Source organism: Topomyia yanbarensis, unplaced genomic scaffold (genome assembly GCF_030247195.1).
Source record: "Topomyia yanbarensis strain Yona2022 unplaced genomic scaffold, ASM3024719v1 HiC_scaffold_4, whole genome shotgun sequence".
Lineage (NCBI taxonomy): Eukaryota > Metazoa > Arthropoda > Insecta > Diptera > Culicidae > Topomyia > Topomyia yanbarensis.
Window position 1 is genome coordinate 75,487 of NW_026683602.1, and position 13,168 is coordinate 88,654.

A 13,168-nucleotide genomic window follows, 5' to 3' on the forward strand; every position below is an offset into this window, starting at 1 on the left:
AAGCAAAAAGACAAGCTTTTCTTTATGGATAATTGAAAGTGAATTTTTTCTGAGTAATTTGCATGCTCTTTAGCGTTATTATATTGTTCAAGAGTTATTTAATTTTCTGTCACTCAATACCTCGGACAAGTGCGCTCGGTTATTGCCAGCCGATGAGCAAAGTTGAGCAGTGGGCATGTTTTAATCTGCGTTAGCATATTTTTCACAAATTGACATATTTCACCACGTTTTATTTTCACTTGGTTTTGTCTAAGAGGTAGATTGTGAATCTTTTCTTAAATCCACATAGCGCCTTTTCAGCCATGCGTCATCGGGTCGTGCGTTAAATTACGCGCTCATTTAATTTGCATCAGTGCGAGTGAGAAAACGTTTTGACGTTTGTTTTTGTTTCGATCGCACTTGGGCGTTTCCCATATAGAGAGAACTGGACGAAATGCTATATTATCTCAAGATATACAATATTTGCTCAAAAAAACATTCGATTGATTTATGTTATAAATATGGGTCGATCACACGAATGATGTATTCCGTTAAAAAAAATTCATAAATATGTTCGTCGTATCTTGTTTTTATGGCATCCATGTGGAGTGATAAATTTAAAAATTATATTGGTCAACACATGTGTAGCATATGTCGTAATGGGCGCAAAAAATACAACGAAAATAAATATGGACATGAACAAAACACAATTTTCCTTAAATTTTCGATTTTACATCCAATGTTTATAGTAATGGGTTCCTCTATAACGCGTTTAAAATATAGGAAAATTTACGCGTTTAATTTTTCTTCTTATAGTGTTTGCCAAAGTAATGGAACTGGAATATTCGATGACTCAACAGGTACATGCGGAAAACTGTAACGAGGATTTTGAAATAAAGATCGTTGATGAATAATTGAAATTCGACAAAAATAAATAATATCGTACCAGAACTTGGAGAACCACCAATCAACAGAATTAACAGAAGCAATAGTGATAAAAAACCCCAACATCGATGCGATTGAACAACAGATTTTACGTAAACTTTTTTCAAAAGACACATCGTTGTTCACTCGGTGAAAATAAAAACGTGAAATAAAATGCTGTTGGCATAAGATTTTCCACTTTCATATAGTAATGTTGTAGACTAAAAAAGAATTTGGATATAACGTAGATGTATTTTGACTAACAAAAGTGTTTTTAAAGATGTTAATCGTTAGTAGCGTTAAATTATAATAATATAAAATATATTTAACAACTATAATTTTCGTTGTGCACTTCAGTCAAAAAAATTTAACGCATCTCAAAATATCCGGAAAAAAATTACCTTCGATAATTCGTATTGAAAAGTTTGCCCTTTTGCGCTAATCGAGAGATATGGTTTCTTTTAGTCATGCGATGCGCACTTCCTACACGATGCGCTTTCTGACGTAGTGACGTGCGACGTTGCCAATATGAACGTTCTCGCGGGCTGCATCAAAGTGGGCCGTGCGTTGAAACAGCGCACTGTTACAAAATCCTCCATAACTCTCGATAGGAACAAAAATGAAAAATTATAAATACAGATTATTGAAGGTGAAAGATTGCCGCATAACTTAACATACGTTTTGAAAATTTTTAGCGTGAAGAACACAAGAAAAAATACAATTGAAAATTTTAAATAGATGCAAAGTACCGTTATTCACGCAATTATAAAGTAAAAATATTTTTATAAGATAGTGCAAATATCATTCCATAAGTATGCAAAAATTCATTGAATTATCTTCAGTAGTTTTTGAGATATAAAATTTTCAATTTTATCATGCAATAAAGTTTAAGGGTTAATATCTTAAAGAAAAAAAGGAATTGTAACGAAATATTAATACCAAAAGCTATTCACCATAATCCCTATACAATAAAATATACCTTAAGAAGATCGGTGATTTTGCGAAAAAATCGAGGATCACTTGACATGGCTTTACTCCTATTCTGTGCAATCGCGTGAATTTGGCGCTTACTCGTTTTTTTGATATTTGTAATCTAAATCATACTACATTGAATTTGGGTCCTAGAATATCTGTGCAAAATTTGAGCATGACTGGTAAAATTATTTGCTACATGGGATTTCGCTCGAGAAAATTAACTTTTACAAAATAATTCCTCCCATTGCCTCCTAAAAATAAATCGATATATGCTATTCATATGAGATTTAATAAGAAAACGCAGTTTCGAAGACCGTAAAACGCTCCAACGCTTGCGGAAGAAGATAATAAGCAAAAACCTATTGGCGAAATATTCAATTATTCTGATACCACTGCTAATGGTGGTCAAATCTGGAGAAAATTCAAAATAGGACGTAAGTAACCTTCAGAGCCTCTCTTTGTTTCCTTCTCTTTCGATTATTACAACGTCACTGTGCACTAATTTTCCAGTATATATCGAACACCGACGGTTTTTATCAGAATATTACACCAAGAGTGGAGTAGTAAATGGCGAAATGACGGTGTAATGAGGAAAAGAGAAATACCTCAAAGAGAATCTCTCATCGTTACTTACGTCCTATTCTAAAATTTCTCCAGAAATTATATACAATTTTTTTAACTTTCCCTCACTGTGTCCGAACTACTAATTTTAGCTATTTGGTATCATAACAAGAGTTTGTAGAGCTTCCTTTGGAGTTTACGATCATATTCCAGATATTATTGAAAAGACGTGGCAGAAACAAGCTTTTTGTTCGAAGAGATACAACGTGCAAAATTTTAGAAGAATTAAAATCCAGCAACATTGTAGTACGCATAAAAACTCTGTCTCCTGTAGCTAATAAAATAAGGTAGTCTTAAAGCTTTGTTTTTTATGCTGTTGGCATGAAAAGATCTTCAATTTTCGACAGTATCCAACTTTCTCTTTTTATTCCATAAAGCATAAAAAACTAGAGACTATCACATACTGGATACATAGAATCCAAACATTATTGTCTTATAGATTCAACCAGTCGCAACATTTTAGTCGCTCTCCTTGGTCGCTTATTGATGTCTGTTTGCTATATCGTCATGTTGTTTTGAAACTTCTACCGACATTAAATATTAACTGTAGAAATCGACCGAAATCCAAGAGCGAAAATGGGAACCAAACATTGATAGATACATATTTGATTGATTGATTAATATGTTTTAGCAGCAATTGGCATCCGATGTACCAATGTATTTAATTCGTGAGTAAAAGAACTAGCATCTCAGTAAAAACGAAGTTTTACCACTTTTGGCCCTGATTGTTAAAAACATCACGGTTTTGTGTGCAATTTAAAAACTTGTCATTTTAATATCAAACTTTATTATGGCCTCAGTTTTTTTTTATATTTTTTCATCCTTTTTCGATAAATCACGAGAATCGGGACGAAACAAAGTAACAGTTTCTTTTGTCAGTGTGACAAGGCACATATAAAAGTAACTGCCTTTATCGTTCGTTTCGCGATGACTCGAGCAGAAACAGAAGCGTGATGTTGTCTTTGGTGGCTGGAAATAATTTGTTTGTTGTTATTTTTGAAAAATTTCGAAGTGGGGCTTTAGTGCCGTATCCCCATCTGGTCCCTGAGGCCGCGGAACATTCAACTACGTTTTCCCCCAAAATATGATGCAACTGGTGCTTAAAGGGTCAAGAAGAATTTCCGATAAACAGAGCCAAACCAAAGCGCGCTTCGGCTGCCAAACACAGTGTAATATTTCTAAAAATAGCAATTCCATTGTGCGTAGATTTTCCGCCTAAACGAGATACCATTCGTAATGCGGCGGCGAACCATAGCAAAGAGGAAATCAAAAGGTTATCTTGTTATTTGTTTTCGAACCGGTCCTGGCTTCCATTCATTCATACGCTCTTTCTACATGTACGATCATCACACACGAATCCGTTGTGTTCGCCATGAACTGTGCGCAGACAAATGAAACTCACATCCATCCACTAAAAAAACGGGAGACAAAGCCAATTACAGCCTATTAATCGCATGCCAATCAAGGACCGAATGAATGATTGTTGTTTGTTGGCAAACTTCGTCATTCTGAAAGTGAAACTACTGACATGGTATCAAAGGTCCATCAGTACCATTTGAACGGGAACAAATTCAATGATTGACGGATTTAAAAGGCAAAACCTTGGTACTACAATACCTTCTATTTCGACAGCCGGTTATTAGTATAAAGGACAATTGTAGGAGTAGTGCTACGATCGTACGCGCACATGATGAGTGCCTTACTCTATGAATCGCCAGAACAGAACGACGGATTCAATTAATACAAAAATGCACTGCGGTAAAGGCTGTGACATTAGAAACGACGCCATTTTTGTACTAATTATTTATCTCTTCTCTAACAGTATAAAATTGTGGTCTAGGTTGTAAAAGCTAGCAGCTAAATTTCGTAAAAAAAGTTTGTAAGCACTTTAGTCCCTTAAGTTTTCTAGTTGATTGAGGCAGTTCCTGTTTTTAAGTGGTGTCAGGGTACGCTTCTACTTCGCCACTACATTTTGATTTTAATTTTATGGCTCTCGTCGGCAATCCGTATCAACGAAGCGGCCGTTGCCACTCCGGTTTGCTCTACCAGCCTTCGCAGATAGCCGGTTGCTCCGTGCATTAACTTATGAGGGTGTCCAAATTCTACCACTCGACCGGCATCCATCACCAGCACCCTGTCACTATCCATGACCGTGTGCAGCCGGTGAGCGATGGTTAATACTGTGCAGTCGGCGAATTGTGTGCGAATCGTAGTTTGAATTAGTTTATCCGTCCTACGGATGATCGATTTGGTTATTTTCATATCAACAGTATATAGCAGTAGAAATACTTACTCCGGGTCAACGTTGGCGGTAGCTTCATCTAAAACTAGAATTTTGTTCTTCCTAAGTATGGCTCTAGCTAGACAAACCAGCTGTCGTTGGCCCATGCTGAAGTTGCTGCCACCGTCGGACATCTTACATTCCAATCCGCCAGCCAGAGAGGAAACAGCCTCTTTCAATTCCACCTGATCCAAAGCATTCCACAGTTCTTCGTCGGTCTTCTCCTCGCACGGATCCAAATTACTTCGTAGAGTCCCGGAAAACAAAATCGGATCCTGCGGAATGATCGATATCTTGCTTCTCAGATCCTTCAACCCAAGTGTCTTCGTATCAATACCATCGATCTCGATCACTCCTTCATAGGGAGCTAGTCGGAACAATGCCTGAATGAGTGAAGACTTGCCAGCTCCTGTCCGACCGACTATCCCAATCTTCTCATTAGGCTGAATGGAAAAGTTCAAATCCTTCAAAACCTTTTCCCCGTCTTCCGAGTAGCTTAGCTCCACATTCACAAACTTCACCATACCGTCCTCGGGCCAATTCCTTTGCGGTCTGTACTTATGTGCTGATTCCAGCGGCGGCTCTGATTTTAAGTTCGTATACTCGACCGCTCTCTCCACTGAGACCATTTGATTTTCAAGCTCGGCCGATTGTCGAAAACCCCACTGGCACATTCCTATCAGGCCCATAGTTTGGGTAATCGCTAAACCAACGCTTCCTCCAAGTACGTTCTGTCCCCACATGACGAAGGTTAAGGTGATAACCGCTATGTAGATCACACACAGAAAGTCCAACCAGAAAGCGAACGCCCTTGTTGTGGTAATGAAAATGTACCAGGCGGATGTGTTAGCATCCATTTGTTCGTTGAATTCTCGGACCAGCGTGTCCTGCGCCTGAAAGGCACGAATCGTCGACAGGCCCTGGAGTGTTGCGTTCGTCTGGGAGAAGAGTGGCGATCGATTGACCGATTCGATGCGTTTGACAACCCGCGAACTGGTGAGGTAAATCCGGCGGAAGTAGTACATGACGATGGCAGCTATAACCGTCGGTAGAAGGAACCAGTAATTGACGATCGACACTAGTGATACTACGGTAATCATGTCCAGTATGAACTGTTTAGAATAAATGGATAAGTGTCAACGTATTGAATGATAACTTGTTCCGCATACTTACCACACAACATTCGAATAGAGATAATGGTAGGGAGGTATCGATTGATCCAATATCCTTGGAAAAGCGATTTAAAATTCGCCCCGAAGGGTTAGTATTAAAGAACCGCATTGTTGCTCGGGTTAAGCCACGGAACATTCGATCGTGAAATTTCATTGAGATTCGTAAGCACGCGTGATAGAATGAGAAGGTGCGCTGGACAATCAGATAAACAAACAGACCAAGTAGAATGGCGTAAGTGTGAATGTACTCCCATCTTTCATCGTTGTGATTTCCCGTCGCTTCCGTGTCTAGTGTTTCGTTGGTATCTAGTAGATCCCCAATGGATTGATTATTCTTAAACGAGACTGTGCTGGCACCCAACGATTCTTCCCAGTTAACCCACTCAGCTACGAAGTAGTCAACACCACTCGTAGCGAATTGTGCTAGGATTATAAACAATGCAATGAAAAATATCCACAAGTAGCTGTCGATCGCTGTGATGTAGGTTTTGTACACTGACAGCTTCACTGTACCCTGTCCTTGAGATTCTTTCTCTTCCTCTTGCTTTTCATCATCCAGAACCATGCTTTCGCTGTGAGCTGTCACTTTTTTGAAGTCTTCCTCAAATTTATTCTCCGTCGAAGAGTCCTCCGAACTCAGCGACGTGATTGAATCGAGCCGTGTCCTTTTCAACTCTCGGAACGTTCCCTGTGTCTCTACCGATCCTGCTTCCATTAACAAAACGTGTTGTACGTCCTTTAAATACTGCAACTGATGCGTCACCAACACGCAAACTTTATCGGCTAGAAAATCGCGGATGCACATTTCGAATATGTGTTTGCCAACATGAGTGTCAACAGCCGATAGTGGATCGTCCAGGAGGTAGATGTCGCTCTTTTTGTAGACAGCCCGTGCCAGACTGACTCTTGCCTTCTGTCCTCCACTGAGACTAATGCCACGTTCTCCGACGATCGTTTGATCTCCATGCGGTAACATCTCAAAGTCTCGCTCCAATGCACATATCTTGATCACTGTTAAGTACCTTTGTTCGTCGTACTCTTCAACAAACAGAATATTGTTCCGTATGCTATCTCCAAACAGCCACGGTTCCTGTGCTGCATAACTTATCGTTCCATTTATCTGTACCAATCCCTCATCTACCTCCAACTCTCCTAACATAACTTGTAGAAGAGTGGTCTTTCCTGAACCAACCGGTCCAATCACTACGCATAGCCGGCCTGCTTCGATCGTAGTAGTCACCGAAGTCACGCCAACGTTTGACTCTTCTTCACTCATAAACCATCTAGCCGTAACGTCTTCCATTACAATCCCTTTCTTCTCGCTATTGAAATTCACAACCCTCCTCGCTATGAGTAACCGTTCTGCTTCCTCACTGTGCTCAACCATTCCATTATTCGCCGCAGACTTCTTCTCTTCATTCTCAATCAAAACACTACTATTAGCCGTAATTTTCTGGGCAATTTCTGTCGCTTTGGTTTTCGCCTTTCCCTCCATCGTCAGCAGGAAATCCTGCGTTCGTTTCACCGAAATGTATCCTTCCGCACAGAAAGTAATTGCCATCGGCCAAAAATGCACCATCGAATCATTCAAGATAGTGTAGAACCTGGACACGATGAACACCTTCCGAGCAGTGATTAGATTTCCCGTGTACGTGTAAGATAGCAAGCTAAGGAAGATCGAAACTCGTGATATCACAAAGAACGAGGTCAGCGTAGCTCGTACGTAGGCTCCACCCCGGATGGCGTTGATTTCTTTGCGCCGAATCTGCTTCACCATCTTAGCGAATGAGCTTTCCCAGGTGTACATCTTAATCACCTGAATACCCTGGATGATTTCATTCATGAAGCGCACCCGGCTGTCCGTTCGTTTGGCTGCCTTCATCCTGTAGGTGGCGGCCTTTTTACCGATCCAGGCTGCGGGAGAATAACGACAGTTAGAGTGACAATCGGAATGTGCTGGTAAGGCATGCATTAAAAAATGGATTCGTAGCAATCCTATTTTGTGCGGAAAAAATCAAAAAGTTATCAGTTAATTTTCAACAGCCTTGACGAACCACGACGATATATTCAGCTGTAATGACGAGGAACAACTACGTTCGATGGATTGTTCGTAGTGCCAGATCCACCCCTGAGTGAAGAAGTTGGACATCGTGAGGAACAGCGTGTCCGCCGGATACGGTCGACCCGGCTTTTATAGCTTCCTCTTTCTAGATCTACTCCAATATCGCTGATCGCAGAGGCCACGGATGACCTGAGAACCTGCTGACATCCATCTTTTCGTCGGTCACGGCTAAGGTTCCAGCTAACTACCGCAAGACTACTCGGCAGGGCAAAATTTTATTGTAGCAGGCGTAACAAGTGTAAGTTTTAAGGAAAATTTGATCCATTGAACTATCTTTTGTTGTTGTTTTTTCATCGCCATCCGAAATAAGTCCATTTTTAATGCATACCTTATTCATAATGTACATCATACCTTGCAGTGGAATAAAACTGAGCAGGAATGCCATCCCGAGCAAGCCGGAATATCCCACCTCCAGATAGATGAAGTATCCCAGCAGAAAACATTCGGCGGGTCCTTTCCAAAGATCGTGAACGAAGCAGAGAGCAATATCGAATCGGCCCACATCATTGGATAGGAGATTGATGATTTTTCCACTTAGCCCGTCGGTATTGGCTGCCGATTTCGTTAGCTTCATTGACTGGAAATAACAAAAAAAAAGCTGTTAGATAATAACTCCCAACACGGCCCAGTTAGCAACGGTGCTCTAATTTCCGAGAATCTGCAATATTTACCATTCGCTTTATCTACGCACATGATTGATGACACGCGACACCAGGCTATTATTTAGATAAGCTTACTCGGTTACTCACCTTGCTGTAGATCAGGCAGGAGGCACCGATGCGAAGCTTCATACCGATCTCGAAAATGTACAGAATAAATGGATGGAATGTAATTACAGGAACAAGCGAGCAGAAAATCACTCCCGCAGCGTAGTAGTAGGCATGGCGTTCACTGATGTCCGTTTGACCGGGCGAAAAGTACGATACCAACGCCCCGAGGAACAACACTTGAGCCACCCGATTGGCCGTTTCAAGCACAGAGAACAGCAGTCCCCAGAACAGCGTAGCCTTCCCGTACGCTCGGAAAAACGTCCGCAACAGGCTAGGTTGCTGCCGCTGAAGCTCCTCGGCCCACAGTCGCTCGAATTTGATCGTCAGGCGGCCACTTTTATGCTCGGGCAGTGTAGCATACAGTAGATCTTCCGTGATCTCGTTCCGCAAACCGGCCCGGAAAATTTCCTTCAACCACCAGAAGGTCTGTCGCGACAGGAAGGACGCATTACGAATCGGGTTTTCCGGTTTGTTCTTGTTGTATTCTTTGTCCCGGTTCATTGTGTGGTGAAATGGCGGCTATTGGTACGGGTGATTGATCTACGCGAATAGATGGAGAGGTTCGGCATTAGATGTTATGGCAATCACATTTTTTACAATTGAAAAGCAATGGTAATTAGATAGGTGTGACCGATTGTACACAACGGTAGGCACGGTACGATATAACAGACATAAAAGCATCATCCATAAGTTCATTGCCACGAGTGGACGCGGGAGCGGCGATTTGACTGAATTCCGCGAAATACATGCAATCGCCATCAGTGATGTGCACTCGTTTGGACTACTGGATCGAACCGATTTGCTGACCACTACTTTTTCACTCGTTTCAATGCGGAAGCTCATCATTACAACAGCACTGGATTTCGCAGTATTATGCTGAATAATTGTTCCCGTTCCCAATAGTTTGCCGTTTACACGAAAATTGCACCCCGAATCACGACTCCGCTTATCGATTAAATCATTCTGTGAAAGAAAATTCTTGCGTTCGAATGACGCGTCGTCATACCAAACACGCCTCACACACTTCCCCACATGTTTTGTCTGCGTTTAGAAAGGTTCACTTCACATCCCATCCCCTGCCAGCCCGCAAAGCTATAAACGTCGCCACTGCGCCGATTTGTTGATACTTGGAAAGTCATTGCACTTACACGCAGTCTAGCAGAAAAGAGAAACAGCTGTCTATCCCTAAACCCATCAGAATATGGGTCGAACCGGAGGAAACCGGACTGACGAGCACGCGCAAAAATTCACTCGGTCTTGCCTCGGCGAACGATAACTTCACTATGACTGACTGACTGTGTCGTGCTCGCGGCAAGAGCGACGCCACCCCACTGTGTGTAGCATACACCGGACGTAGCAAGCGAGTAGCATAAATGCGCCCCATTCTCTCATTCTCACGCACGGGTGAGAATACAAAGAAGGCGTAGTGTTTTGAGAGAACATTGAACTTTTTTTCAGGGTCAGACGAGCGCTCTCTTTCTATGCTGCATTCATGCTGCCCGGTTGCATAGTTTTCGCCTTGCGCTGGTTTGGGCCGGCTTTTTCACGTTCAACTGGCGAAAGCAGCGCAAAACCTTTTTTGTTGTGCCCTTAGCATCTTGCTTACTCCAAGGAAGGGAGCTGTTCTTTGTTGGTGAAAATTCCCATCATCGCGGAATACATCTGACCTGTAGTCGGATATCGCAGCATAGTAAAAATTTGAAATTTCATCTTTTTGAGCGAAAAAAACAATTCACCTCCAAATCACTGTAGAACTAATTTTATCATCACCAAACTTGTTAGCGAAATCCTAACAAATCACGATTCACAATTCGTTTCGGCTACTGCGACGCGATTTCCAACCAAGTCTGGAGGCAGGATTGTTCCGTAGCAGGCGTCGTCGCTTCACACAGATCTGGAATTCACCGGTTGAACCAACGACGAACGAAGTTGCTCTGTCTTCTGCCGCCGCCGACACCGACGACGCAACTAGTGTAGCGTTCGTGTTGGCAACACTTCTTGTTGATGCTATTTTCATTCCGTCGTTCGATAGGGTGACATTGAAAATTCAATTTCACAAATTAAGATTTGTTATATATTTTTTCATTTCGAGATTTTATTTCTTAATTTAAACAAAGAATGATTTGAAATGTCCCGAAGAAGGACTTCTCGGGTTGGCGCCCAAATTTAACTTTTGGAAACAGTACATATATTGCAGCCTGGTCCAACAAGTTTTTGGTTCGCCACTCGGTGTGTTGACCAACCGCATTTCTGGTTCAACACCACTGGAATGGGTTTAACCGAGAATTCCTATCTATTATGAAGATATTATTCTTCTTTGAACTCACGGATCCTAGTTGCTCATAATCGATTAACTTATCTGATGACAGCTGATAAGAATGCTGTTCTCTTATCACTCATATTGACAATCGTCGAAATGCACTATGGTACAGCTAATTTACAGCGGAAGCAATACTCAACAATAACTATAAAGACACACTTTTGATGCATACCTAGAACTACTTTCTTTAACATCTATTAGCTCGCTACTTATCACGTGCCAAAAGAATCGCGAATGTGTTCCTATCGGATTTCACAACTCGCTGAAACAACGTAGATATCCAACAGCTTGTAGACAAATACTTTCTGAACGTGACCGATTCCGTTCGTGGAATGATGCAAACTGACCCCACTATAGAATAATGCTCACAAATGGGCTCTCCCATTGTTGGCAGCTACGTATTTATGTACAGCCGTCACCTTGTTTATGCCGTTCAAATAACAGCAATCGGGCAGTTCTGCTGATAAGATACACATTTATTTGGGGAACCGGTTTGAGCTGGATGCTCGTTGTTTATAATAGTACGTTACAACACGCCTTTGAATGGAGCTTGTATTCATTTTCAAGGATCTCCGTTAGAATTTTTGAAAACACTAAAGCCAGTGTTTGAAAGTACTAAAGTGTCGATTAACAACACCCAAAATCCGACGGGTATGTTTCTTTTACTTTTGGGTAATATTCTATTGTCTTTTTGGTAACAGACCACGCAATTTTGCATTGCGGTATTAACGGTATTTTTCGAGTGCATGTAGGATTACTTTTTTACTGTGTAGATTGGATCGTGAAATAAAAATTTTAGGCAGTTTTCGGATATAAACCAGTACCCTGATCTGGATAAGTTCCCGGATCCGGACCAGCCCCCTAATCTAGCCCATCCCTTTTTTCCCTTACCAAGTCCGGACCTGAACCAGGCCCAAACTTGGTGCTCGGTTCGGATACGTGGATCCAAACCGTAGGTCTTGCTTCCCGTACATGACGGGAAAGACTGTTCATGTGGTGTGCAGTCACCACCTTGCTGTTGTTGTCCGGGGTAGAAAAGAAATTTCAATTGAACACCGACCGAAATACCCCACAGTGTTGCCACAATTAAATCTGCATCGGGAGCTGAAAAATCTTTTCTATCTGTACTCTTCTATAGAAAAATCTGTACCGGATTCTGTACCCATACAATGACAAGGCGACTCGATTGTTTTATTTGCACTGGAATTCCACAAGAAACCAGTCAGAATGCGGGATGAGTTTGCCTAGGTAATGTCGATATCAGCTCCAGCTCAAATTCTCGCCGCCACTTTGTTCGCAACCTAAGGTGGCCAACAGAGTGGCTGCAAGAAGCTGAGATGGGGCGGGCAATATCAAAAGGTGCGAGAAACCTGCTTGCAGTAAATCAAATGGAGCATGTCAGAGTAAACGTAGGCACTCCGAGAAGATTCGCTCAGCTTTCACTCAGACTTCATCCTTTTGATTTACTGGAAACAGGCTTCTCGCATATCGCATTCTAATGTCAGCTTTAATTCCAGCTCAGTCAGTACCAGCTACACTTCAGATTCTCGCCATCACTCTGTCAGCTGTCTTACTCAACGTTTATCTTTTTTCCTTTTTTATTTCGACTATGTTAGTCACATTTTCTTTTTTACGTTTTAACGACATTCAATTAGCTAGAGATTAATGGGTAGGGAAAGTTATGAAACTTAGAGCCATAGTACTCAAGTGAGAGCAAGGATGTGAAGTAAACAGATCGGAAAACTAGAAGTGGCAGGGTCATTAGAACAGGCTTAATATCGTACAGGCTTAATCTTTGCCTTCTGATAATGAGGGTCGAGCTTAGGCAGCATAACTACGAATCGCCCGAGTTCACTAACATGTGTCCTGATAAAGGTAGACGTATCTATCTTTACCGTGACAACCGGCTTTATCTGCTGTTTACTGGAATGCAACGCGGGGTTAATTTTTTTACCCTAATGTAATGTAAAGAAATCTGTTCTAATCTTTACTTTCGTACAAATA

The 13,168-nt window shown here is 41.6% G+C and overlaps 2 protein-coding genes across 4 annotated transcripts in view; one reads left to right on the forward strand and one right to left on the reverse strand.

The window, feature by feature from the left end:
- The window catches only part of LOC131695493 (uncharacterized), a 100,918-nt gene that overhangs the window by 68,695 nt on the left and 19,055 nt on the right, over positions 1-13,168 (forward strand). The gene's annotated exons all lie outside the window — the stretch shown is intronic.
- On the reverse strand, positions 4,294-11,471 carry LOC131695473 (probable multidrug resistance-associated protein lethal(2)03659). 3 transcript variants are annotated; one of them, XM_058983994.1, is made up of 6 exons: positions 11,337-11,471; positions 8,824-9,384; positions 8,426-8,651; positions 5,954-7,866; positions 4,793-5,892; positions 4,294-4,732 (listed from the first exon to the last, which is right to left on the reverse strand). In XM_058983994.1, the coding sequence occupies exons 2-6, from the start codon at positions 9,343-9,345 to the stop codon at positions 4,465-4,467; spliced, it is 4,029 nt and encodes a 1,342-aa protein (XP_058839977.1). In that variant the 5' UTR covers positions 9,346-9,384; positions 11,337-11,471; the 3' UTR covers positions 4,294-4,464. The 3 variants fall into 3 exon arrangements, with proteins under 3 accessions (XP_058839977.1, XP_058839978.1, XP_058839976.1); XM_058983995.1 differs by lacking the exon at positions 11,337-11,471 and adding an exon at positions 10,581-10,753; XM_058983993.1 differs by lacking the exon at positions 11,337-11,471 and adding an exon at positions 9,993-10,161.